At 51.7% G+C, this 27,682-nt stretch overlaps 1 protein-coding gene across 1 annotated transcript in view; it reads right to left on the bottom strand.

Moving 5' to 3' along the window:
- The window catches only part of ARRB1 (arrestin, beta 1), a 93,515-nt gene that overhangs the window by 5,687 nt on the left and 60,146 nt on the right, over nt 1-27,682 (bottom strand). Inside the window, exons 2-13 of the mRNA XM_011942021.1 lie at nt 19,902-19,932; nt 17,209-17,269; nt 13,657-13,701; nt 12,698-12,894; nt 11,409-11,468; nt 10,529-10,596; nt 7,786-7,921; nt 6,538-6,622; nt 6,015-6,087; nt 3,253-3,390; nt 2,077-2,160; nt 879-902 (exon numbers count right to left, since the gene is read on the bottom strand). Of these exons, the coding sequence (XP_011797411.1) occupies nt 879-902; nt 2,077-2,160; nt 3,253-3,390; nt 6,015-6,087; nt 6,538-6,622; nt 7,786-7,921; nt 10,529-10,596; nt 11,409-11,468; nt 12,698-12,894; nt 13,657-13,701; nt 17,209-17,269; nt 19,902-19,932 (1,002 nt within the window). The remainder of the gene's footprint in view (nt 1-878; nt 903-2,076; nt 2,161-3,252; nt 3,391-6,014; nt 6,088-6,537; nt 6,623-7,785; nt 7,922-10,528; nt 10,597-11,408; nt 11,469-12,697; nt 12,895-13,656; nt 13,702-17,208; nt 17,270-19,901; nt 19,933-27,682) is intronic.

Here is a 27,682-nt window from a genome sequence, read left to right as displayed (position 1 = left end):
AAGCTTGTGCCTGCCAGAATCATTACTTCCCCTCAGTGGGAACCTGGGGGTTTTACAAGGCTGTCAGAGCTATTTGGCCTTTTTTTCTTCTCTCTTTTTTTTTTTTTTTCCTTTTGCTTTGGGGATTGCTTCAGAATGGAGCTAGCGGAAGACTGGGTTTGCCAACATTTTAGTGGAAGAATCTGGATCTTAACCTTCTACTGGACCAGGAACGATAAGGTCAGGGGCCACATCTGATTCCTCTCTGGGACTCTGGCACTCAGCAATAGCCTGGACACAAGCCCGGGTTGAGGAAATCTTTGCTGAATTATATGGAACTGAATTGAATTGAACGAATTTCACCTGTCAAATTAGTCTAAGATTTCTTAGGATGAGCTACACTGCCATCTTGTGACAGGAGAAGGCCAAACTGCTATGTTTGGGGTACATGCATTTTTAGAATGTAAGTGCATCCAGCTGGCTGCAAGGAAACCTTGTTTACAAAATAGGATCTCCTAAGAACCTCTCCTTAGCAACACTCAGCCAGCAGTTCATCCTCACTAGTGTAGAATTTTGAAAGTCATGAAGTCTGCATTTCTCCAAAAGCTCCTATAATTCAGGTGATCAGCAATTCAAACTGCTCTCTTGGGGGCCATTCCCTGTATCAATGTAATCAGGCTTTGCTCTCTGTAAAGGTCCCTGTCACTCGGGTGGGATGAAGAGCAAGGTGAGGTTTGTTAAAGAGAAATTGTGTCTCCCAGCTCACACCTGAACCTCGCAATCTGAAATGACCACTAAGATTCCTTCCAACCCAGTGCCCTGTGATTCTGATCAGTCAAGCCAATGGGCTCCAGGCCCTCCAGGAAGGTGGGTGAACCAGGTGGAAGGGAGGAATTTACCTGGATGCAAGATCTCCCAACAGGCTGGGTGGGTCAGAGGAGGCAGGAGAAGTGGTCAGGAGAGAGTTCAGAGAGGAAGAAAACAAAAAGCACATTCATTCACCACTTCTGCTATCCCCCGGATAGAGAAGACCCATGGGACACGCTCCCACCCACCCCCTTGCACAGCCCTGACTGCTCTTTCAGGGATACACTGAAATGGCATTAGCCCTGCCCCAAGGGACTGGGATCCAGACCCAGCTCAGCAAACCCCCTGAGCCCCAGGATCCTCATCTGTAAAGGCAGTGTAAAAATTAACCCCAGTGCTGCCTGCCCCAAGGGAGGCTGGGCTATCTAAAGGCAGAGGGAAGGACTCCAGGGTTGCCAAGAATGTTTGAGGGACTGCAGATCCTGAAAGGTCACCAGACACAGGATTTGGGATTTGTAATTTTGAGATGTCCTATTATATAAGGTCAGGATTACACACTGCCACTGCCAAGAGGCATTCTTCTAATAATCAAGGAGACCCAATGTCTAATGGGATTTAGCTTTTCAATCTTTTCATAGAAATTTATGAATTAAGTTACAAAAAAGAAACGTAGTTGTTTTTTCTTCTTCTCCCCAAGCTTCCACCAAACTATGCTCCAGGGCAGGGAAGTCTGGTCCACCACTATGACCCCAGCCCATGACCTGAGTTAGGGGAGGAGATTTCAGGCAATGTTTAGGGCACTGTTTGGGCCTCTGTTTCACCATCTGTAAAAAGGCAAAGCTGACTAGCTAGTAAATCCGCAATCCAGCTCTGGGTTCTGAGCCCATTTAGCTGTTTCCTCGGAAAATTAGCTTGGGCATGCATGGGGGTGGGTGCTATGCCCACAGTGTGATGAGGAGATTGCACCCCTGGGCACCCCACAGCATAGACTCTGAGGACGCTGTCCCCTGGGCATGGCCAATCCTCAGTGTGAGCCCAGACCCAGGATAGAGAAGGAGAAGGAGGAGAGAAAGAGATGGCCAGGGATAAGAGAGGGGCTGAGAGCCAAGGAAGGAAGAGAGGAAAAGCAGGCAGGGGAGGAGAAAGAAGAACAGAAGGGACAGGAGGTTCCTCCTCCAAGGTGGATGCAGCTAAAATGGCTGCAAATAGGCAGAATGGGGCAGGGGCCCATGGGCATCTGCGACGCTCCCCTCTGCACGCCAGGGTCTTGGGCTTGGCTAGAGCACTCACCCGCCCCGAGACACTACCAGCTTTACTTTCACTTTGTAGGAAACAATGATCCCCAGGATCTCACGGTTGGCGCCTTCCCTCAACCTGCAAAGTGACACAGGGGAGCCGGTTCAGGGGCCTTGCCAGGTGGGCGAGACACCTCAGGGGTGGGTGTGCTGGGGGGCAGTGGCCATCCATCCCCCATTTGGCTGGCCACTCAGCTACCATGTCCAATAAAGTGCAGTGGAGGTGAGGAAGGTGAGCAGTGCCCTTAGGTAGCAGGGACCCAGAGCCCCGGTTCCAAGTCTGGCTGTGAGACTCGCTTGCTGTGTGGCCCTGTTGAGCCCCTCTCCCTGCCCAGGTCAGCATGCCCGCAGTGAGGGCCGGGCTCCTCCTCCCCTCAGATGGATTCTGCTTCTCTCAGCAACACATGGGCAGAAAGGGCCACACATGGAGTTCACAGAGGGCCAGGCAGCTTGGGTGGGGTGGGGGCCGTCAGAGAAGGACTTCTCCACAGAAGTGGTGCCTCAGCTGAGTCTTGAAGGTGGATAGGGTGTGAGCCAGTGTGGAGACAGGGCAAAAAGCTTCAGATAAGTGGGAGGCTGTGCAGGTGCTGCTGAAGAGAGCTGAGAGAGTCTGTGCTGGGAGTGGTGGCTGCTCTAGACGCAGGCCAAAGCCCCACTGAAGGACCACACTCACAAGAGGGCAAGATGGCATCCCCATAGCCAGGGCTCTGCTAGAGCAGAGTAGCCTAGAGGCATCCATGATGACTGTGCAGCAGGAGTGACCAGATGCCCTGGGACCCCTGACTTGGGGAGGCACCCCATGTTGGGTCTAACCCAGCTCACCACCCTGGTCTCTCCTCAGGGACACCCTATCTGACTGAAGGCATTACGTCAGAAGCTGCCACCTCTTGCAGGAAGCCTTCCCAGGTTGCCCTCCCCCAGGCATGGTAGCAGAGCCCAGCACTGCCTGAGTGAGCTGGCCTAGTGGTCCATCTTATTCTCAGTCACCCCTGGGTAGGAATGGGAGTAAGGAGGCAGCTTCCCTGACAAGTCAAGCACCTGAGGACAGGCCCTGACAAGGCTGTGGAGAGGGTAGCCTGAGCTTTGTCTTTGAACTGGGGGGACCAAGGAGGGTGTGGCCCCATAAGGAAAGGTGCACTAGGAGCCCAGGACTAGGAGGGCAGGTCCTCACAGGGTGCTAGAGGCCAAGTTCGTGTCTTCATGCTTGAGCTTCCCGTCCAAGGCGAGGCCTCGCTTCTCTCGGTTATTGGCTAGGAAGGGGGTCAGTGTGTAGACCTTGCAGAACGTCGAGCTGGGTGCCACAGTGTCACTGGGAAGAAGGGAAGCAGCTGTGGAGATGGCCCTCCCCAGAGCCAACCCCAGCCCTGATCTCCAGCCCAGCAGAATATCTAGTCTGGGCCTGCTCCAAGTCTCCCTCTCCCAACCTCTGTTCCCCAGATGCACAGACCACTTGGGCCAGCCCAGCTCAGGCAAGGAGAACCACTCACATTCAAAAGAGGCACATCTATATTCTACGCACAAACGGGACTGAATCTGGGGTATTCTAAAAGATTGTCCGAGTCAAGCAGCATGGCGCTGAAAAGCATATACATTTAAAAAATTACAGCTGGCCGGGCACGGTGGCTCACGCCTGTAATCCCAGGACTTTGGGAGGCTGAGGTGGGTGGATCACCTGAGGTCAGGAGTTTGAGACCAGCATGGCCAACATGACGAAATCCCATCTCTACTAAAAATACAAAAAATTAGCCGGGTGTGGTGGCAGGCATCTGTAGTCCCAGCTACTTGGGAGACTGAGGCAGGAGAATGGCATGAACCCGGGAGGCGAAGCTTGCGGTGAGCCAAGACTCCATCTCAAAAAATAATAATAATAATAATTAATTACAGCCACAGCCGGCACAGTTGCTTATGCCTATAATCCCAGCAACTTGAGAGGCTGACAGGAGGACTGCTTGAGGCCAGGAGTTTGAGACCAGCCTGGGCAACATAGCAAGACCCCATCTCTACAAAAAATTTTAAATATTAGCCTGATATGGTGGCACACACCTGTAGTCCTAGCTACTTGGGAGGCTGAGGCAGAACGATCACTTGAGCCCAGGAGTTCGAGGCTAGCTGTAGTGAGCCATGATCATACCACTGCATTCCAGCCTGAGCAACAGAGTGAAACTCTGTCTCTAAACATTTTATTTAATTTGATTTGATTTTTTAATTTCATTTAATTTTTTTTTATTTAATTTAATTTTATTTTATTTTATTTTTTTGAGACAGAGTCTCGCTGTGTCGCCCATGCTACAGTACAGTGGTGTGATCCTGGCTCACTGGAACCTCCACCTCCCAGGTTCAAGCAATTCTCCTACTTCAGCCTCTCAAGTAGTTGGGATTACGGGTGCACACCACCATGCCCAACTAATTTTTGTATTTTTAGTAGAGATGGGGTTTCGCCATGTTGGCCAGGATGGTCTCAAACTCCTGACCTCAGGTGATCCGCCTTCTTCAGCCTCCCAAAGTGCTGGGATTATAGGCATAAGCACCAGCCCTGTCTCTAAACAAATTTTAAAAAGAAAAAATTATAGCTACACACAAACCATAAATGAAGCTATCTGGGCACCCATATACCCATCATATAGGCTTAACAATTAAAACGTTACTTGCTTGATCACATCCATCATATATAGGGCATTTTGACTGTCCAATTTTTACTTGCTTTTGCTCTATCCCCCACTCTTTCCAATGAGAGAGCTGTCATGCAGCAGATAGTGAACAAGCCTTGGAGTCGGACGACCTGTGTTCCAACCCCAGCTTTGCTGCTTGCTAGCTTGCAAGTCACATCTCTCTGAGCCACTTCCTCCTCTACATACTGGGGCAGCAACCCCAGCTCCACAGTGCTTCCTGAGAAGTAAACAAGTCTGTGAATGCAAATGCCTCCCCAGCCATCCCTGCTGGTATTCGTTATGCAGACGCTGGCACCATCTGCAGTGGTTTGGATTTTCTACTCTTTAGGGATTATATGTTACTCTGGTTCTAGATCACTTCACTTTACCATCAGGAATCTATGCCTCATAGCTCTGATTTTTTTGAAAAAAATCAACAGTGGATATGAAAAATATCCAATAACCAGAGAATGCTTGATCTAATCATAGCATGTTCACCTATAGGACATTAAAAACTATTTCAAAGGCCATGTAGTAACATTTTTAAAATGTTTTAAGTTGCAAGAAATACTGATTGGAATTATATATAAACAAATACACATATACATGTAAAATTATATCAGGTGTAATTGCCCCAAGAAATTACTTGCAGGGCCAGAAAAAAAAAAAAAGTGTGTCTTTGAATGGGAGCATTTACTTCCTTTAGGCAAGTAAAGATGTTTCACTTGAGATCTCTCCTCTTGCCTCAGCTGCCAACAAGCTTGGGACAAAGTTCAGTTCATGCTCAACCATAGTAGTTCTCCTCAAACCTGGATTTTGTGTGTGTGTGTAATTATTCTCTACACTCCCCCACACAACCCCTTTCACCCAATGAGCTGGATTACCCCTTTATCAGACAAGAGCTGTGTACCTAGTGCCTTACCCACTTTGCCCTGGCTACCAGAAAGTTCAAGAACAAAGTATTTCCCTTCAACCTAGGTTTCTTATACAACGTAATTATCTTCTCTCCACAGCCCCAATCCCCTTACATTCATTAGCTCTTGTTTTGTCATTCTAGTTTTAGTGGGTCCCTTCCTTGACTGTAGCATGCACTTTCTTGCAGCTAAATTAGGTGGATGGTTCCTAAAAGGCTCTTCAGGATCATCTACTCTGAGTGGCAAGGAAGTCTGAGGCCCAGCCCTCTGCCAGGTGTAGAAGAGCCACCTGGACCTGTAACGGGACACCTAGAGCTTCTCTTTTTCCCACCCAATCCCACACGCCCAAGGCCAGACTTGTGCCCACTTACTCAGCCTCTTCCATGGCAACAGGGCACTTGTACTGAGCTGTGTTGAAAAGGCAGATGTCTGCATACTGGCGCACTAGGGAGGGAGAGGAATCGAGGTGGAGTGAGTCAGGAATGCAGTTCCCATGGAGTCTCACAGGTGTCCAGGGTTGGGGATATCAGCCCCAGGCAATGGCCAGAGGCCACCAGTGGGGACTTCTGCATGAGACCACCCCTGTCTTCCATCCAAAGGGTAGCCCCAAACACATCCCTTTCCTTCCATAACCAAAGCCTTCCCCTCAAGGACAGCTTTGCCCAGAACCCAAGAAACTGAAGAGGTGGCTTAAAGAGCAAGCTCATTACCTGGCCAATAAGCAGCCTGCCTTACCCGACTCAAAAGCTTTGCCCTGTGGCTCAGAGCAGGCCCCAGGCTTCAGTGGCTATTTTTTATACAAGGCTGTTAACAAGGGGAGATCCTTCAGCCACTCCCAGCCCTTGGGAAGACTGCCTCTTGCTGTCCCCTAAGCTGACCCTCTGCCTGGGGTACCTGAGATCTTGATCTTCTTCACCGTCTTGTTGGTGTTGTTGGTGACGTGGACGTTGACACTGATGGGTTCTCCATGGTAATAGATCTGGGGGGCATAAGAAGGGATGGAGTTGGCTGGGAGGACAGCAAGGTTCTAGGGAAAGGGGAGGGAGAAAAGCCCCCACGCTATCTTCTGGGGTTCCCCAGACCTTGGGGAGACCTTCAGAAGGGTCTGCTGCTCCCTTCTGAAGTCCATCACATCCCTCAGGTTCATGCCCCCTCTGCCACTCCTTTAGGCCCAAGAGATTTCTCTGAATCCCCCAAGGCATTGTGACATTTGCCCCAAGTTCATCAGCCACTTCCCACTGCTGCTAAGGTGGCACGAAAGCCACCAAGCACATTAGCCTTCAGTTCCCTGGTGGGACCCTTGAAAGATAATGGAATTGGAAGGTGCTAGTCCTGGGCTCCAGCCCTGGCTTGGCCACCAGTAATCGCGACAACAATAACAACAGTAACACTGATGATGATGAAAGCAGCGTAACCGTGGGTAGGTTAAGCCTCAGAGTCTCCCTCTGTGCAATGAAGGGGTTGGACTAGGTGATGTCTGAAGTCCCTGCCAGCTCTAAATTCTGTCCATGGAAGGATCTGGAAGAAGCAGGGAAAGGTGAGGAGGGGCTGACCAGCTCACTGAGGGAGCCAGCTCTGAATCCCTACAAAAAGGCCTTAACCTACATCTTGCCCCAAGGCACTGCCCTTCAGCCATGCCCCGAGAGAGAGGGGGTGCCCACACGTTGAGGAGGCGCTAGCCCGAGCTCACAGCAGGCATCAGTCATCTGGGTTTGATTCAGAGCTGGAGGGGAGGCCCTTCCTTCAGCAGGGCTTGTCGCCCTGATGCTCAGGGTTTGGCAGGGAGGTCACAGCCCCCCACCGTACCCCCTCTGCAATGCTGGTTGACCTTCAGCACTTGGCCTGAGGCAGGCAGCTGGTGGAGGTGTGGGGGAGATGTCCAGGACCTTCGGGAGGGTCTGCTCCTCCCTTCTGAAGTCCATCACATCCCTCAGATTCACGCTCCCTCTGCCACTCCTTTAGGCCCAAGAGACTTCTCCAAATCCCCCAGGAGAGGTCTCAGATTCCCTGAGCCCTGTGGTCCTTGGGCTGGGGGTAGAAGCTCCTACCTGAGGCATCCCTGCAGGCCAGGAAAGAGCTGGGATCTGAGGCCCAGGCCCTGGTGGAGCAGCCCCCACCCCCTGCCCAGTTCGAGCCTCCTACCTCCTTATCCAGGGAGGCCTCTAGGTGCAAGGGCTTGTCCGACATGAGGAACTGCCTGGTGGTCTCGGCTGTGGGCTGGGGGCCAGGCCTCTCTGGGGCATATTGAACCTTCCGGATGACCAGACGCACAGAATTCCTAATGGGGATGGGCGGAGTGAAAGAGGACCAGGGTCACCTGCCTTCATCCCCTCTCCTTGCGAGCCTCACATCATTCTCCTGCTCAAGAGACTGGCATGGCTCTCCAATGCCTTAGAATCCAGTCAAACCGCAGAGATCAGCATAGGGGTCTGTCACTATCTGGCTCCATTCCATCCTCCCCTGTTTTATCCCAGAAGAGCCCTGTGGCCACACTTCATTTGGGTCCTGGTACCCAGCAGGATGCTGAAACAGGGACTACATTTTCACCTCCTGCTTCCCTATGTCACCAAATAGGTAACAATGTCACTTCCCACCTCCCTATGTCACCTTACACAAATAGTGTCCCTCTGTCATCTATTTTGGTGACACAGGACACTATTTGTATAAGCTCTTTTTTTTGAGGCGGAGTCTCGCTCTGTCGCCCAGGCTGGAGTGCAGTGGCCAGATCTCAGCTCACTGCAAGCTCCGCCTCCCGGGTTCAAGCCATTCTCCCGCCTCAGCCGGGACTACGGGCGCCCGCCACCTCGCCCGGCTAGTTTTTTTGTATTTTTAATAGAGACGGGGTTTCACCGTGTTAGCCAGGATGGTCTCGATCCCCTGACCTCGTGATCCGCCCGTCTCGGCCTCCCAAAGTGCTGGGATTACAGGCTTGAGCCACCGCGCCCGGCCCGTATAAGCTCTTTAAGGACAGAAATTTGTGTCTCAGGTGTTCACAACTGTACTCTCAGCACCTATGACTGTGCGTGCCATATAATAAACACATGCCAGATATATATTACGTAAAACTATGCAGAGGGGACGGGGTCCCAAGAAGAAATGGGGTTTGGGGAGGCGTTGGGGTTCAGGGAGGAGGTGTGGATTCAGTCAGGGGGATGCAAGTGAAGGGGACAAGCCCAGGGAGGGGAGAAGGCCCATGGATGAGAATGGCTCCACGAAGGTTACAGGGGATCAGGGAGCAAATGAGGATCTGGTGAGGGAGGGGGACTCGGTGAGGCCGTCTCTGAGGTGTGCTGGGAATGCTGCATCTCCATTGCTCAGATAAGCTGCTTCCATTGCCTGGAACGGGGGAGCCAGGGTCAAACTCCCAGCTCTCCTCTTGCTAACTATGTGACCTTGGGTACATTAACCTCTCTGCCTCCATTCCCTCATCTGTAAAGGGTGACGATAGAAGGATCTACCTCTTTTTTTGCTTTTTAAATTTTATTTATTTATTTATTTTGAGGTGGAGTCTCACTCTGTTGCCCAGGCTGGAGTGCAGTGGTGCGATCTCAGCTCACTACAACCTCTGCCTCCCAGGTTCAAGCAATTCTCCTGCCTCAGTCTTCCGAGTAACTGGGATTACAGGCATGTGCCACCACACCCGCCTGATTTTTGTATTTTCAGTAGAGATGGGGTTTCACCATGTTGGCCAGGCTGGTCTGGAACTCCTGGCCTCAAGTGATCTGCCCGCCTCGGCCTCCCAAAGCTCTGGGATTACAGGCGTGAGCCACCGTGCCTAGCCAGGATCTAATTCTTAGAGCTGCTGTGAGGATTAAATTAGTTCGTACAGCCCAGCACTGTGAATGGTGTCTGGCACCTAATCAGCCCTTGATAAATGATAGCTTCTATATCATTATTATTAGTAACTCCTTGGTGTGGATTTTAAATGTCCCATTGGTGGTAGGGTGAGAGGGGTGGCTCTCAATGTCACCTCCTCTTTCTTGTGCTTGCTAAGCCTCCTCCCACATCCCACAGCACTCTTTCTTTTCCCTTGTCTCAGGTCTTAAGAGGAAAAGGGAGACAGAGAAGCAAGGGAGAAAAGTCCCATCTCCCCCCACACAGGCAGGGCTGCAGATGCAAATGTATGCAATACACCCTATAGCCACCAGGTGGCAAACTCAGCCCATGCCCTAAAAAGGCTGCTGTGCCCTCAGCCAACCTCCTCTGGGAACAGTGCCTCTGGATGCAGGAACATCAGCGTTGAGGGCCCACCAGCTCTTCCAGAAGGCAGGCAGAGCATAGCCTGACCCAGGAGGGGCAGGCCTGAGACATCCGGGCCAGCTGTTTCTGGCTGCCAGCCTGGGCTCTCTGTCTGCCCGGGCTGTGCTTCTCTGGAGAATGCTTCCCCTCTCTCGGATGTGGGCCGAGCTCCCTGTCACTCTGCCCTGGATGGGTTCACTATCTCCGTTTCCTCCTCACTTAGAAGCTGCCATTGACACACACTCAACCCCTGCTGAACTCCTCCCAGGAGGAAAACTGGAAAATGGGGATGGTCAGGAAACAGCCTGTTCACGGTTTAACACAATCTGAATTTAGGATTTTTCCAAAACAAATTAAAAAGACAAGCAGTCTGGAGGGGATGAAATGAGAGGCAGAGAGATGAGGGAGGAAGCTTCCACAATGGTGCGAAGGAGAAGATGCTGCAGCCTGAACCTGGGCAGTCAAAGCCACCTCCCCCAAAGCCCTCCGTGACCTCCCAGCTTCCAGAGTGCCCTTCCAAGGCTGGAATGTGCGCCCCTCCTCACACACTTCCAGGTATTGTTACTTATCTCCTCTTGGACTTTGCCCATCCTGTCTCCCTCCCTCACCCAGCAGGCGGCCCACACCCTGGCATCCTACTACTCACCGCTTGTGGATCTTCTCCTCCAAATTCTCCGCGCAGAAGGCTTTGACTTCATAGTCCACACCGCAAGCCTGTGGGGAAGGGGTCACTGAACACAGGGCCTTGGAGAAGCAGGGTCCCCAGTACACAGCCAGCCCACCTCTCATTTTACAAACGAGGACACTGGACAGGAAGACCAAGCTCCCACAGCCCAGCCCTCCTCGGTCCGGAAGAAGCAGGGGAACGCCCTTGTGCTCAGCCCCAGTGCTGTGCTGCCTCCTCCATCTGACATGGGACATCCCAAATAATCCAAACAGGGCTCTGCTCTTTGGACTCCTGCCTCAGTCTGGGTGGCCATCCTCATCCAGGCAGCTGCCCAGAAATAGCAACAAGCACCTGAGCAGACTGGGGGCACCTACTACTGTGTGCAGACCTGGCCCCAGGTGGCTTCTCCGGTATCCCTCTAACAAGACAAGGAGGCATGTGCTGTCATCTCCATCTTGCAGATGAGGAAGCTGGGCTCAAAGGTCTGCAGCTAGTGGTGTCACGTCTCTCCAAGCCTCAGTTTCCCCATCTGTGATATGGGGATGATCGCACCTTGATTCAAGGTTGCCAGGGGTTACGTGAGGCCAGGTGTAGGTCCTCAGAACACTTTGGTCCTGTGGCAACCAACGCCACTCAGAAGGGCCTCTGGACCCATCACTGAATGGGAGAGTAAGGCTGACCCCATACCTGCTGCCCTGTCTAAAGAGAGACTGGTTGTCCAAGGTGGGACCAGCTTAGCCTAACACTGTTCAACAGGGAGAGTGGTTCTGTGTGTCCAGCACCTCCCAGGGAGAAAGCCAGGGACCTGGGGACCTGAGAGTCCTGGAGCCAGAGAGATGGTCCCCTTGGGGTAACCTACCTTCCCTGTGTCTTCGGGCCCCGGCTGCAGTGTCACAGAGCATGGAAGGTTTGGAGGGATCTGTCAAGAAGACAGAACGAGCCATCTATCACATCCACCACTGTCCTGTCTCATGTCTTGCAGCCCAGACACGCCCAGACACCCATCAGACCAAGGGCCGCAGGGGACAGGCCATGTCTACCCCATCAGACCATGCCAAGCCATGCCCTGCAAGTGTCTGAGTTTTGTTTATCTAAAGAGTCTGGCCTAGCCCAGTTCTCGCAGCAATGGTTTAAATAGATCTTTCTATGATGTCTACTGTAGTTGGCAGAATAATGGTTCCCCAAAGATGTCCACACCCTGATCCCCCAAACTTGGGACCTTAACGACAAAAGTGACTTTGCAGATCCAATTAAGGCCTTGAGATGGGGACAGTATCCTGGATGATTTTGGTGGGCCTGATATCATTATGAGAGTCCTTAGAAGTGGAAGCAGAAATGTCCGAGCCAGAGTGATGGGATGTGCAAAAGACTCAACAGCCACTGCTGGCTTTGACGATGGAGGAAGGCACCAGGAGCCAAGGAAAGCGAAGCTGGAAAAGGTGGACGTTCCCTGAGGGCCTCCAGAGGAGCCAGCCCTGCCATGCCTCCATTGTAGCACACTGAGACCTGTTTTGGGACTTCTGACCTCCAGAGCTGTAAGCTCATACATCTGTGTTGTTTTAATTGCTGCCAAGTTTGTGGCAATTTGTTTCAGCAGCCATAGGGAGCTAACATGTCTATGTGGAAAAGGTGACTCCATAACCCTCTCCACTCTCTCAGCCTCCCAGAAAGGGAGGGACCACACTGAATCTCAGAATCAGAGAGCCTAAGAAACCTGAGATTTTGAAATCCAGCATCTTTTGAAAGGTGGTGGAGCAGACAGATCACCTACTTGCCATCCCTCTCTTGCGAGCTGGGTTAAGCCAGGCAAGTGGGGAGCTGATCTGAGCGGGAGACACCTTGCAGTGACTCAGAGGCCACAAAGGGCTCCTGCTTTCTCTGAAGCCCCTTGGTGCCCCCTTTCTCCCACCAATGACCTGGCCTCAGAAGGGTCTAAGTAGCCCAAAGGTACAGGTGACAAACCCCAGCAGGGGCTGGAGAAGAGACACTTACCAGGTAACATAGGTGTCAGTGCCCCAGGTCCCAGCATACACTGGGAAACTGGGTGGCAGGGAGCAGCTGACCCACACCGACCCCTTATGCCCACCCCAGAGGGCTTCCTAGAGGTGGTATTTCTGCAATGGGACCCCAGGGGTGGCAGTTCCTGACCTCAAAGGTGAAAGGGTAGGCGTGCTCGCCCAACTTCTTGATGAGGCGCTCCTGCAGCCGTGTCAGGGGCTTCTTGTCCTCGGGGGCCGGTGGGAAGGACTGCACGTTGGCCACAAACAGGTCCTTGCGAAAGGTCAGGCCCAGGACATCCAGGTCCTCCCGGCCATAGCGGAAGGCGCAGGTCAGTGTCACATAGACTGTGGGGAGCAGGGAGCACTGAGGAGGGGCCTGGGAGAGCAGCAGGTGAGCCCCCCAGAGTACCAGCAGCAGCCCTGGGACAGGCCCCGCTGGAAGTCCCAGGCCTGTCCCAAACTCTTTGGGGATGGCTGTACTGTCTCCACCAGGAGGGGCTGATATTGAGTACCTGGAAGGATGCCATGGCCTGGCCCCTGGGAGGAGGAGGGGGCTGCCTGCTGAGCAAGCCCTGTCCTTCTCCCCCTCCCACCTCTCCCCAGGGCATGTGTGGAGGGGTATGGAAATGGTCTGACAGGCATGGCGGGGGCTGGAGTAGTCTGGCAGGCCTGGGTGGGGGTAGGGGGCCTGGGGAAGGAGCAGGGAGTTGTAGGGGCAGGGCAAGTGCTGGGTGGTATCTGGAAGGCAAGGGTCTTGTCACAGCTCAGTCGCCCACTCTTGTCTTCCTGCACACTGGTGCACATTGATACTGCCCTGGTATCAATGTTCTGTTCTGTTAAAGAAGACCCTACTCCTGTCCTGCTGGCATCCCCAGCCTCGCCACAGTCATGACATATTGATGTGAAAGTGCTCAGGGCATGGGGAAACCTTCTCCCAAAGTAGGCTTGGGGCAGGGCCATCCCAGGCTGGAGGAGGCAAGGGCATCTGTGGGGGTATTTGTTGAGGTTTTCAGGGGAACCAGTGGGGATGGACAGGTAGATCCTATGCTAGAGGTCCAGGGGGAAGAGGAGGCCCTTGACAGGCTGGGGATGGGGGCCACAGCCTACCTCTCCTCTCTTTGAGATACTCAGGATCCACCAGGACCACACCATCTGGGGAAAGGACAGAGAGAGCAGCCTGTCCCAACCTGGCCTCCCAAACCTCTGCGCCCCCAAACACCAGCCCAAGCCCAGATTCAACCATATGTCCATCTAAAATTATCCTGAGAAAAATGGAAAGGCCGGCACCTAGAGGGTGGCACTGCCCACCTCCACCATGCTCTACCTTTCCCCCATCCCAGGCCAGCCTAACAGACACAGCTGGTGACTTTAAGCAGGTTAGTTGACATTTCTGTTTCTTCATCTGTTAGTAAGAATAGTAACATAGGTCCGAAACTCCTAGAACCGGGTATACTTTGGAATTTAGAAATTGTGAAGCATAGACAGGCAAAATGGGCCGGGCATGGTGGCTTATGCCCATAATCCCAACACTTTGGGAGGCTGAGGCGGGTGGATCACTTGAGGCCAAGAGTTCAAGACCAACCTGGCCAATATGGTGAAACCTCATCTCTACTATAAATACAAAAATTAGTTGGGCATGGTGGTGGGCACCTGTAGTCCCCGCTACTTGGGAGACTGAAGCAAGAGAATCACTTGAACCTGGGAGGCGGAGGCTGCAGTGAGCTGAGATCATGCCACTGCACTCCAGCCTGGGCAACACAGCGAGACTCTGTCTCAAAATAAAATAAAATAGGCAAAATGGTACATGTTCCATATATTCTGTAATGACCTCTGCAAGATCTGCACCCTATTATTAAAGCCATTAACACCTCCATTAGGAAAACACAAATATTCTCACCAAGAGGCTAAATATAGCCTCACATCAATTGGGGTCAGGTTTGCCAATAAATGAATTCTGCATTAAACTTGGAAGCAATGCTAGGTTTTCAGAGCTTCTTGGGCTTGCCACATGTGAATCAGGGGTGGTGATCTGCAGTGCCTCCCTCATGGGTCTCCCGTGAGGACTGAATAGGTATACACATGAGTGTGCACATGCGTACAGCACTTAGACAGTGCCGAGCACTTGAGAGCACTCTGCAGGTTGTGCAAGGTGCCTCAGTGCCCTGGCCCTCGGGAGCAGAGTCCAGCTGAACACAAAGGACATCTCTGCTCAGCACCTCAGGAGGCCAGAAACACTGGTTCAGGGTCACCCCCTTGGCTGACATCCCCTGTCTATCTCTGGCCAAACCTTTCTTTCCTCTCTCTCCCCCTACCCTCTAACCCATTGTCATTCCATTGCCAGTGGAAGAGGAGGGCCAGGATGGATCATCAATGTCCCGTTGGTGAGGCCAGTGGGCTTGGACTTGCGTGCAGGTTTGGTGGGGAACCGGTAAGCATAGGGAGGGTGTGATCAGATCAAGCCAAATGGCAAGGTCACTATGGGAGAAAAATCTCTCACAGTAAGTCCCTGAGCAGCTCTGCACCGTGCCCCAGAGTGCTCGGGGATCCCAGGGCTCACAAGGGGCCTGGTACAGAGTGGGTGCTCTGTGAACACCTGCTGAACAGCTCTCAGGGTGCCTGCGTGTGTTGGGGGCTAGATTCCTGCCCCTGTCCTCTCCCAGTCTCTGGGCTGCCTCTGCTGCTGTCCTTAGTAGACCAATGGGTACGGATAACCCTGGCCTCAGAGGGCCACCAGAAGTGACGACATGAAGCAGCCACAGGTGAGCACCGGGATGCCTGCTCCCAGCCTCTGAGGGGCCAGCTCAGGGAGAAGATGCCAATGGCAGAGAGACACTGAGCTTCAGAAGACACCAAACAGCATCCTAGGCAGGGCTGGAGGGGAGAAGTGGGGGTGTTTGCTCCAGGCCATGAAGGGCTCTGCTGACTGTCCTCCGGCCCCTGGAGCCCATTGTCCTCAGGTCTTCCTCCTGGTGAGCTGAAATCTGCAGCCGGGCTCGCTCCCTTGGTTCAGGGACCACACAAATCACTCCTGCCCTGGCCCCAGGACAGCCCGCAGGGACACTGATGGGAGAGGCCACACTAGGCCTCACTTTGATTTGCTCATCTTTTTTTTTAAGACAGAGTCTTGCTCTGTCACCCAGGCTGGAGTATAGTGGCATGATCTCGGCTCACTGCAACTCTGCCTCCCGGGTTCAAAGGATTCTCACGCCTCAGCCACCCCAGTAGCAGGGACTACAGTTGTGCGTCACCATGCTCTGCTTTTTTTTTTTTTTTTTTTTTGTATTTTTTAGTAGAGATAGGATTTCACCCAGTGGGCCAGGCTGGTCTCAAACTCCTGACCTCGGGTGATCTGCCTCCCAAAGTGCTGGGATTACAGGCGTGAGCCACCATGCCCAGCTGGCTTGCTCATCTTTCAAAAATCATTGAACCTCTTTGGACCTCACTGTGCCCATTTATAAAACAGGAGTAATTCTAGGCTTCCCTCTCACAAAGAGGCATGAGAAGAGACCATGAGACCAAGGCTCTTCCAATGAGAGCAGTCATTCTTAATCAGGGTGATTCTGCCCCCAAATGAGACCCTTTGGCAACGAATAAAGACCTTTTTTTTCTTTTTTTTTTTGAGATGGAGTCTCACTCTGTCGCCCAGGCTGGAGTGCAGTGGCGCGATCTCAGCTCACTACAACCTTCATCTCCCGGGTTCAAGCGATTCTCCCACCCCAGCTTCCCGAGTAGCTGGGGTGGGAGAATTACAGGTGCCCACCATCACGCCCAGCTAATTTTTGTATTTTTAGTAAAGACAGGGTTTCAACATATTAGCCAGGATGGTCTCGAACTCCTGACCTCAAGTGATCCTCCTGCCTCAGCCTCCCAAAATGCTGGGATTACAGGCATGAGCCACTGTACTCGGCCTAAAGACATTTTTAGTTGTCCTAACTGGAGCATGAGGTACTCTGGGCATCGAATGAGTAGAGGCCAGGGATGTGGCTATCCAGCCTATAACACACAGGACAGGCCACACCAACAAAGAATTATCCAGTCCAAAATGTCAAGCATGCAGAGATTGCAAAACCCTGAATTTGAATAAGAACCCGGAAGATGCCTTCAGCCACAGCTCAGCTTCTAGCAGGACCGCCATGTACATGAGGACAGCTTCCATTTCACAAGTTCTAAGAAGGACTCTCCCTCTCTCTCCTATCCTTTGCCATCACACGGAAGCAGAACAAAGAGTTTTGCAGACTCTGCCAGGTTTGAACCGGACTCCTCTATCTACTCGCTCTGTGACCTGGAGTAAGTCACTGAGCCACTCTGTGCCTCATTCTCCTTGTCTGTAAAGCAGGGATAGTCATCATAGCCACCCCCACTGTCTGCTACATGACACGCCTTATAGTAAGTGGTGGTATCTGTCGTCATCACCCTCACCCTTCTCACCATCATCAGGACGCCTTCCCTGATTCTCACCTCAGTCCTTCCCACAGTCTCTTCTTGCAGTCCTCACTTGAGTGGGAAAGTAGCTGCTCAGTAAATGCTTGCTGTCTGAAGCAGGAAGCCATCCACCCCCGTTCTTGGCACCAAGCCCCTCTGGAGAGCTGAGAGCTATTTCTGGGAGGTTTGGCCAGCCCCATCTTCCCCCAGCCCTCCTCTCACCCTCCAGGGACTCACCCACGGGGTCCACGAGGTCGATGTGGTCCACAAAATCCCGCTTTCCCAGGTAGACGGTGAGCTGGAGAGGAGAGGCATAGGGGGCGTTAGCAGCTGCAGGCCCGGAGGACACAGGACCCTGCCCTGGAGGAAACCCTGAGAGCAGCCTCTGAAACTCCAGACCCATCCCTAACCCTTATCAAAATCCTAACTGGACTTGGGCCTTCACCCCATCCCTAACACCCAGATTTGCAAACCCTTGTAAAATCTTAAAAGCATCTCTTCTTCCCAAAACCCTGTGAAGAAGTCATTATTGTTCCTGTTTTATAGATGAGGACACTGAGGCTCGGAGAGATCTTCATGCCAAGCACCACTGCTGGTGGAGCAGCAGTGGCAGAGAAGCCGGGTGAGTGGGAGTGCGGGCATCTCACAGGGTGAGGGCCCCCAGGCAGGCAGGAGCACTGAGCCCTCAGAGGTTCTGAACGAGGGCCGTACTGTGTTCTTCAGTTGCTCCTCCTCCCATGTAGCCAGGCAGGGATCCACTGATACGAGGACTCGTTTTCTTTCTCTTAATTAATTTTTTTTTTATCGAGATGGAATTTTGCTCTTGTTGCCCGGCCTAGAGTGCAATGGCGCGATCTCAGATCACTGCAACCTCCACCTCCCGGGTTCAGGTGATTCTCCTGCCTCAGCCTCCTGAGTAGCTGGGATTATAGGCGTGCACCACCACGTGCAGCTAATTTTTGCATTTTTAGTAGAGACGGGGTTTCACTATGTTCGTCAGGCTGGTCTCAAACTCCTGACCTCAGGTGATCAGCCTGCCTCGGCCTCCTAAGGTGCTGGGATTTACAGGCTTGAGCCACCGCGCCCAGCCTAATTAATTTTTTAAATTGACTTGAAAGTATATGTTATTTATCATGCACAACACAATGTTTTAAAATAGATATACATTGTGGAAAGGTGACCTCCAGCTAATGAACAAATGCACCGCCTCACACAGTTAGCAGTTCTGTGTGTGACGACTTGCCTTCTGAAGCACTGAGGGGTCGGGGACTCATGCCCCACTCAGTAGCCGGCCAGGAGGGAAAAACTCCGAGACAGAATTCCAGCGGCTAAACCAGATCCAGAGTGTCACCCTGATGTGTCTGTTGCTCAACAACCCTTCAATCCTCGTGACTCAACCGCCATCATTATTTCTCACGTCCATCCCTTTCCATCCCCACAGCCACTCCTGCCTAGACTACCACACCAGCCCCTTGCTGTTCACTTGCTGAGAGCCTGCTCTCCTCTTTAGCTAGACTAGACATCCTAAAATGCACATTTTTTTTTTTTTTTTTTTTTTGAGATGGAGTCTCGCTCTGTCGCCCAGGCTGGAGTGCAGTGGTGCAATCTCAGCTCACTGCAACCTCTGCCTCCTGGGTTCAAGTGATCCTCACACCTCAGTCTCCCAAATAGGTGGAACTACAGGCATGCACCACCACGCCTGGCTAATTTTTGTATTTTTAGTAGAGACAGGGTTTCAAACTCCTGACCTCATGTGATCCACCCACCTTGGCCTCTCAAAGTGCTGGGATTATAGGTGTGAGCCACCACGCCCGGCCCTAAAATTCAAATCTAACCATGCTACTGCCGCCTGAAACCCATTAATGGTTCCTCAGTGTCCAAAAATAAGGATAACAAATGGGTTTCATTCCAAGTGCCAACTCAGATCTACTGGCGGGGAGAGGGGGCAGAGAGCTGTCTGGGACTCTGGGCTAAGAAGGAATCTAAGATGAAACCCTGGTGCAGCAGGAAAGGGCGATGGTGACTGATGTTATCTGCTGTGGGCACAGAAGAGAGATGTGGAAGCACATGTGGTGCTATTTGCCAACCCAGGCCAGCTCGTAAGCCAAGCCACAGGGTTCCCATGAGCAGCCCTGCAGCCTCTCAGCCTCAGCCTCCCTCTTGGCACTCTGAACCCAGCTGCTTAAGATTCCCACAGTCCCTATGCTTTTGTGTCCTGTCTACAACGCTGTTTTCACCTTGCCTTGCTGGAAATGCATCCCTCCTAGAAGCTGCCACTGCCCACCAGGCTGGGTCCTGTAGCCCCGATGGCCCCATATCTCCCACCTGCCACTTCATGCTGAAATGATGGATTTCGGTATCTGCCTCTGCCTTCTGGCTGTGAGAGGCACAGGCTGTGCCTCATTCATCTCAGTACACCCTGCTCCTGTCCCCGCCGGCTCAGCCCAGACCTGGTGTGGAATGGTGTCAATAATGTCTACCTGCTGAACTGAGGGGGAAGCAGGATGGCGTCTGGCCCTGCAGGGAGAAAGCAAGAGAGCCAGGCCCTGGGAGCTGCCCTGGCTAAGGAGGTGACACCAGGGTCCTCTCACAGCAGGGGACTCACTCCCAGGGCCCTTGGCGCTTACTGATTGGCTTGTCCTCCACTGTCACACACTTACTGAAGTCTCTCTATGACAGGCCGTCTCTCTCCACACCAGAGCTCGGGGAGCTGTGCTTCCCCACTCAGAAAGTTTCCTGAGTGGGTCCTTCCCCCTTCAACTGATAGCTCCAAAAGACAGAGCTGTGTCATCCCTAAGATGGGGAGCAGCACCTGCCCCCTCCCACAGAGGTGTGCACTTCAGGGGACATGCCATTTCCTCTGCTTCCCAAGAGAAAATGACCAGAGCGTGAGGTCAGGGAGGCGCTGGGCGCAGCTGTTACAGACTCACCTTTCCATTTGGACTGGCCTTCTTGAACACTCTGTGGAGAGAAAGAGAGGTCAGGCCAGGGTTCACGTATCCTGCCCAGGAGCAAGTTCCTGTGGGCCACCTTGAGGCAGGACCAGGGACCAGGGCTGGAGTGACTGACAGGCACCATGCAAGCTTGAGATCCGAACAGTGCCCATGTAATCTGCTCTTACCATCTCCACTGGTAAGCCTCCACGATAGCCATTAGAGCTCTCCTGGGCTACGCAACAGCCCCATTGCGGTCAGGTCTTTGCAGGGCAGGCTGCGGGAGTCTCCAAGTGCAAATTTTCTGAGCTTAAGCGAGGAAAAGCCTGGCATGTTGTAAGGTCTGTGTGATCTACTCTCACCTCCTGGTGTCACCTCCTACTACTCTCCCTCACCCATCTCCAGCCACATCTGCCCCTGGCTGGTCCTCGAGCACACCAGGGCGATTCTTACCTCAGGGACAGTTCAGAGGCTCTCCCTGAGACATCTGCATGCTCAACCCCACTGTGTCCCCGGGCCTGAAGTCCCTCTCTTGCTCTACTTCTTCTTTTTCCATAGCACTCATCACTTTCTTTTTTGAGACAAGGTTTCACTCTGTCACCCAGGCTGGAGTACAGTGGTATGATTTCTGCTCACTGCTTCAACCTCTGACTCCCAGGCTCAAATGATCTTCCCTGCTCAGCCTCTCAAGTCACTGGGACCACAGGCACACGCCACCACCCTGGGCTAATTTTTATTTTTTGTTTTCTTGTTTTGTTTTGTTTTTTGGTAGAGATGGGGTTTCACCATATTGCTCAGGCTGGTCTTGAACTCCCGGACTCAAGCGATCTGCCCACCTCGACTTCCCAAAGTGCTGAGATTACACGTGTGAGCCACCGCGCCCAGCCAACACTTAACACTTTCGAACGTATACATATTTCACTTGTTTATTATGTGTCTACTCTGCTAACATGTCACTCCACGAGGGCAAGGATCTTTGTTTCTCTTATCCATAGATGCATCTATCCCAAGCACCCAGAATGGCACTGCAATCATTGTTTAACAAATGATGGGTCTAGGCACAGTGGCTCATGCCTGTAATCCCAGCATTTTGGGAGGCCGAGGAAGTCAGGAGTTCAAGACCGTGCCTGACTAATGTGGTGAAACCCCGTCTCTACTAAAAATGCAAAAATTAGCTGACGTGGTGGCGGGCACCTGTAATCCCAGCTACTTGGGAGGCTGAGGTAGGAGAATTGCTTGAACCCAGAAGACAGAGGTTGCAGTGAGCCAAGATCGTGCCACTGCACTCCAGCCTGGGCAACAGAATAAGACTCAGTCTCAAAACAAAAACAAACAAACAAAAAATGATGAATGGCAGGTAGCAAACACTCAATAAATAGTTGAACAGGTGAAGGAATGAATGAATGAAGGAATCAATCACCTTACTTAACAGAAACTGAAGCCCAGGAAAGGCAGAGAATAAGCCATGGTCGCCCAGCAGAGTGCTGGACAAGGAATCAGGTCGAGATGTAGTCCATGACTCCCAAAAAGTGGAACTCACTTGCCTTCCATATCTCCTCCTGCCCTCTCCCACAAGCTGGGTCTTGGAGCCTGAGACCCCCTTCCCTAGCCGCCAACAGCTAGCTCCAGGATCGCTCAAAGTAATTGTTGGGAGGGAGAGAAGAAAATTGAAAGATAGAGACAGAGACCCCGAGATAAGAGAAGGGGTTGGGGAAGAGAGAGGAGGATAGGGACACAGACCCTGGACGGGTGAAAATAAAAGATGAAATAAGAGAGGCTAAAACAGGCCGGGCGCGGTGGCTCAAGCCTGTAATCCCAGCACTTTGGGAGGCCGAGACGGGCGGATCACGAGGTCAGGAGATCGAGACCATCCTGGCTAACACGGTGAAACCCCGTCTCTACTAAAATACAAAAACTAGCCGGGCGAGGTGGCGGGCGCCTGTAGTCCCAGCTACTCGGGCGGCTGAGGCAGGAGAATGGCGTAAACCCGGGAGGCGGAGCTTGCAGTGAGCTGAGATCTGGCCACTGCACTCCAGTCCGGGTGACAGAGCGAGACTCTGCCTCAAAAAAAAAAAAAAAAGAGAGGCTAAAACAGCCATGGACAGAGGGGTAGGGTAGGCACACATGAGACTGAGAGGGATTCCTGCCACCCAGTCCTCCCCCAGAAGCACAGGGCCCAGCAGGCACCAGGGTGGGCAGGACAGTGAGGCCCACCACGGCACAGGGACAGCCACTCCTGCCTCCTTCCGGAAGAGACGGCGAGTGGGTGGTGGCTCTGCGCTGCCTTCATAGCCTTGGCCCTGCCCACCCCCACCTCTCACTTCTGGGCTGGCAGGAACCACTGATGGGTGTGAGCATGGCTTGCTAAGAAGCCTGGCACATCCCGCCCCACCTCCCCTGGGAGACTGGGCTTTTCTCCTCCTCATAAATATGTATTTATTTATTTATTCATTTTTATTTTTTTGAGATGGAGTCTCGCTCTGTTGCCCAGGCTGGAGTGCAGTGGCGTGATCTCAGCTCACTGCAACCTCCATCCCCCTGGTTCAAGTGATGCTCGTGCCTCAGCCTCCCCTGTAGCTAGGATTACAGGCGTGCACCACCAGGCCAGGCTAATTTTTGTGTTTTTAGTAGAGACGGGGTTTCACCATGTTGGTCAGGCTGGTCTCAAACTCCTGACCTCAAGTGATCCGCCCACTTCCAGCCTCCCAAAATGCTGGGATTACAGGCGTGAGTCACCGCATCCAGCTTCCTTCTCATAAATATTTATTAGTGTTCAGAGTGTGAAGATGCCACAGTTAGCTGGAGTGTGATAATTGCTCAAGTGAGGAAAAATACAGATCACACGGTTTGAAGCAGCAGCTCCCAAGGTGGGGCTGGACCTGCAGAGAAGACCAGAGAAGTGGCACCGGCCACAAGGGACTCCACCTGCTTCCAGAAGCCCTGGGAGTCCATGGTCTGAGGGAAAGGAGAGGCCACAGTGCCTGAGGCCACTAACAACTGAGTCAGGGAAAACCATTCCAGGGACTGCCGGAAGGAGCGAGACACCCTGGTCAGGCCGGAAGGGGCAAATTCAAGAAGGGAAAGAGGGAAGACAGAACTTTGTTGAGTGGCTAATTATTTCTCATAATAGCTCTGTGAAATGGGGATTATCATCCTCATTTTACAGGTAATTAGCTCAAGGCTCACAGAGATGCAGTAATTTCCCCAAGAACACACAGCAAGCCAGGGGCTCGGTCACGATTCAGACCCAATTCTATCTGCCTGCTTCCAGAAGCTGGGTGCTTCATATCCAACCCAGCTGTTTTCCTAAGCCAGGTGTTTTCAACAACATTGAGAATAACAATAAAGAGGGGAAATGAGGAGAGGAGAGGGGCAAGGGGCAGAGTGAGTGTGACCACGGCAGGAAGTGTGGCCAGCCGTGGGGAATTATCTGCTGCTAACCTCGTCAGCACCAGGACCACCTCCTTCAGGAAGCAGGACTCTGATGGCTTCCTCAAATGACAGCAGCAGCCACCACATTCCCCAAGAGCATGCCATGCCCTAGACATGACTTTAGGTATTTTTCCTAGAATACTGCTGATCCTTACAATCCCATTTCAGAGATGAGGAAATTGAGGCTCACCAAGGTGAAGCATGGTCTGCCTGTCTCCAGAGCCCATGTCCTTTCCACTCCATGACACTGTCAAGCCCTCTGTGATAAAACTCCTCTGACTTCCCGACCCTAACACTATCAGAAAAGAGGCCCCTGTGAGGATTTTTCGTTTCCTGGGACCTCCATCTATGCAGTGTCACACAGATGGCTCTGTCTGTCAACTTCGAAGGGCATGCACACACGTCCAACACTGGTCAAAGCCAAATTTCCAGGATGCCAGAGGGTCTGTCTCGCCCCCAGCCCCATCTATGCCCCACGGCCTGATTCACAGAGCTGGGTGCCTATAAGAGAAATACGAGCAGTGTTCCAGCTGATTAAGCCTCAGTGGAGACGGGGAACAGAACCGGCCCCCACCGCACCCGACCCCACCACCCAGGATAGCTCAAGAAAAGGGGAGGGCATGTTATAAGAAGGCAAAACTCTCACGGGATGCAGGCAGGATGCATGGTGGCCGGCGCAGGACCTGGGAAGCCATGTGAATCTCAGGCAGTCTCACTCTCTCTGCACCTCTCCTCCTGGGGCTGTGTGTTCCCCCGGTTGCACTGCTTTCTGGGTGGCTGCCCCATTGCCTCTGTGGACCAGTTGTCTCTACTTACTCAAGGCTTTTCTCCTCCTCCATCCTTTTGGCTTGGATGTGACTCCCACTCTGACACTGTTTCCACTCTGCTTCTCACTCAGCTTCCCACCGCTAACTGGTTGAATGGCCCACTTCCAAATTCCCAGGAGAGGAATTTGATTGGTCAGCATTGGTCATGTGTTCCACACCTGGGCCAATCAGCTATGCCTAGGTGTGTCACACATCTAGGTGTGTCATATGGTCCAAGAGGCCTGGGCAGAAGAGGGTCTGTAATGTTTTCCAAACAGGGGATCACAACATACTAGTTGATAATAAAACCAACTTATGGCTGGGCATGGTGGCTCATGCCTGTAATCCCAGCACTTTGGGAGGCGGAGGTGGGAGGATCACTTGAGGTCAGGAGTTCAAGACCAGCCTGGTCAACATAGTGAAACTCCGTCTCTACTAAAAATACAAAAATTAGCCGGGCATGGTGTCATGCATCTGTAGTCCCACCTACTCGGGAGGCTGAGGCAGAAGAATTGCTTGAACCAGGGAGGCAGAGGTGGCAGTGAGCTGAGATGGTACCACTGCACTCCAGCCTAGGCAACAGAGCAAGACTCCATCTCAAAAATAAATAAATAAATAAAGAACCAACTTAAGAGATTTTTTTTTAATGAAATGGAATGGAATAGAAAATATAAGCATGCACTGCAGGTAGCAAGGTATAATAGACATTATTATATTCACCAAAATTCAGTTTCCCTCTAAGCCTGGGGGTATGTGAGTATCAGATTTCTGTGGTACTATGAAGTTAGGCATGTCCATGTGGCTTGCTCTGGCCAATGAAATATGAGTAGAAGTGCCAGATGTCAGTGCCAGGCAGATTTAAGTGCTGGTGCTTCATTCCCCATGCCCTCTGTATTCGTTTTCTATGGCTGCTGTAACAAATTACCACACACTTAGTGGCCTAAACCAACACAAACAGGTCAGGTGTGGTGGCTCACGCCTGTAATCCCAGCACTTTGGGAGGCCGAGGTGGAAGGATCACTTGAGTTTAGGAGTTCAAGACCAGTGTGAGCAACATGGTGAAACTCCGTCTCTACAAAAATACAAAAATTAGCCAGGCGTAGTGGCGTGTGCCTATAGTACCAGCTACTCAAAGGCTGAGATGGGAGGATCACTTGAACCTAGGAGGTGGAGGCTGCAGTGAGTCAAGGTTGTGCCACTGCACTTGAGCCTGGGCGACAGAATGAAGCCCTGTCTCAAAAAAAAAAAAAAAAGAAACCCCACACACAAACACACACACACAACATATTATAGTTTGGTAGTTCAGAAACACTAAATGGGCCTCACTGGACTAAATTCAAGATACCCTCAGGGCTGCATTCATTTCTGGAGGCTCAAGGGATAAACCTGTTTCCCTGACCTTCCCAGCTTCTAGGGGCTGCCCACATTCCTTGGCTCATGGCCCCTGCCTCTATCTTCAAAGCCAGCAAGAGCACGTCGAGTTCTTATCACATAGTCTCACTCTGACCTTCTCTTCTGCCTCTCTCTTCCATTTATAAAGACCCCTGGGATTACGTTGAACCCGTCTGGATAATCCAGAACAATCTTCCTATTTTAAGGTCGGTTAATTAGCAACCTTAATTCCATCTGCAACCTTCATTACCCTCTGCCATGTGACATATCATATTCACAGGTTCCAACGATGATGACGTAGACATCTTTGGGAAGAGCATTCTTTTGCCTGCCATGCTGTCTTTCCTTTGCCACTGAAACCAGCAATGATCTGCACGAGAAAGCCTCCATCAACCTAAATCCCAGGGCTGCCCCACTACATGACAGATGTGTAGCATAAGGGAGAATGAAAGCTCTTGAGCCACTAAGATTTGGGGGTTCTTACTACTGCAGGCTGGCTTCTCCTGGCTGATACAAAAAGTGAGTATTCGCTGGGCACAGTGGCTCACGCCTATAATCCCAACACTTTGGGAGGCCAAGGTGGGCAGATCACTTGAGGCCAGGAGTTCGAGACCAGCCTGGTGAACATAGTGAAACCTTGTCTCTACTAACAATACAAAAAATTAGCCAGGTGTGGTGGCACATGCCTGTAATCCCAGCTACTCAGGAGGCTGAGGCATGAGAATCACTTGAACCTGGGAGGCAGAGGTTACAGTAAGCTGAGATCGCGCCACTGCACTCCAGCCTGGGCGACAGAGTAAGGCTCTGTCTCAAAAATAAATAAATAAGAGTATTATTTAGCAAAATGTTTGTTTCAGGTGAATGTGTGTGTACTGAATTACAATGTAAAACGAATTTCACAATGCAAATTTAAAAATGTTTCAGATCCAATGTTCTAGAAAAACATGCCTAAACCAAACATGCCCTATCAGTGTCCATGCAGACTGCTGGATGCTGTCTTCTGATTCCATTCCATCAAGGTGATGCTGCCAGGAAGACGGGTAAGTCAACTCTCCATGAACCAGAATGTCAGCTTCTTCAGTGAGCCCCATTCCCCACCTGCAGCACAGGGTACCTGTGGACCAACTTTGACACTAATATTTCACTGCACTTCGGTGAGCCATCAGTCCTCCCAGTGTCCCTTTGTGCCTGTCAGGGAGAGGGCTACACGACAAAGGACCCAAATGAAGCACCTTCCAAGACTGATTACACCAAAACAAGAGTTTGTAATTCTACATGATACAGCTAAACAAGGAATATTTTTTTCCTTTTCTTTTTGAGATGGAGTCTCACTCTGTCACCCAGGCTGGAGTACAGTGGCACCATCGCGGCTTGCTGCAACCTCCACCTCCCAGGCTCAAGCGATTATCCTGCCTCAGCCTCCCAAGTAGCTGGGATTACTGGCGTGTGCCACCATGCCTGGCTAATTTTTTGTATTTTAGTAGAGACAGGGTTTCACCATATTGTCCAGGGTGGTCTTGAACTTCTAAGCTCAGACAATCCGCCTGCCTCGGCCTCCCAGAGTACTGGGATTACAGGCATGAGCCACTGTGCCCAGCCAACAATGGAATATTATACAGCACTGAAATTAGGTTTCCATCTTTCATAACACAAGGAAATGCCTATCATAGAATAGTAAGCAGAGTAAGTCAGGAATCAGAATAGTACGTTTGGCATGAGCTCAACTTTACACTCAATAAATACCCAAAACAAAAAAATGAGAAGACTTAATGTTGTTAAGATGCCTACGCTCCCCTAACTGATTCAATGTAATCTTTATTAAATCCCAGCTAGCTTTTTTGCAGAAATTGACAAGCTGATCCTAAAATTCATAAGGAAATGCCAGGGAGCCAGAATAGCCAAACTATCTTTAAAAAAATAATAATAATAGAACCAAGTTAGAAGACTCACACTTCCCACTTTCAAAACTTACTACAAAGCTACAGTAATCAAGACTATATTGTGCTGGCATAAAAACAGACATATAGGGCCGGGCGCAGGGGCTCACGCCTGTAATCCCAGCACTTTGGGAGGCCGAGGCGGGTGGATCACAAAGGCAGGAGATCGAGACCATCCTGGCTAACACGGTGAAACCCCGTCTCTACTAAA

Source organism: Colobus angolensis, unplaced genomic scaffold (assembly GCF_000951035.1).
Source record: "Colobus angolensis palliatus isolate OR3802 unplaced genomic scaffold, Cang.pa_1.0 Scaffold205, whole genome shotgun sequence".
NCBI lineage: Eukaryota > Metazoa > Chordata > Mammalia > Primates > Cercopithecidae > Colobus > Colobus angolensis.
Note: the sequence above shows the minus strand (reverse complement) of the source record. Positions and strands in the feature narration are given on the sequence as shown.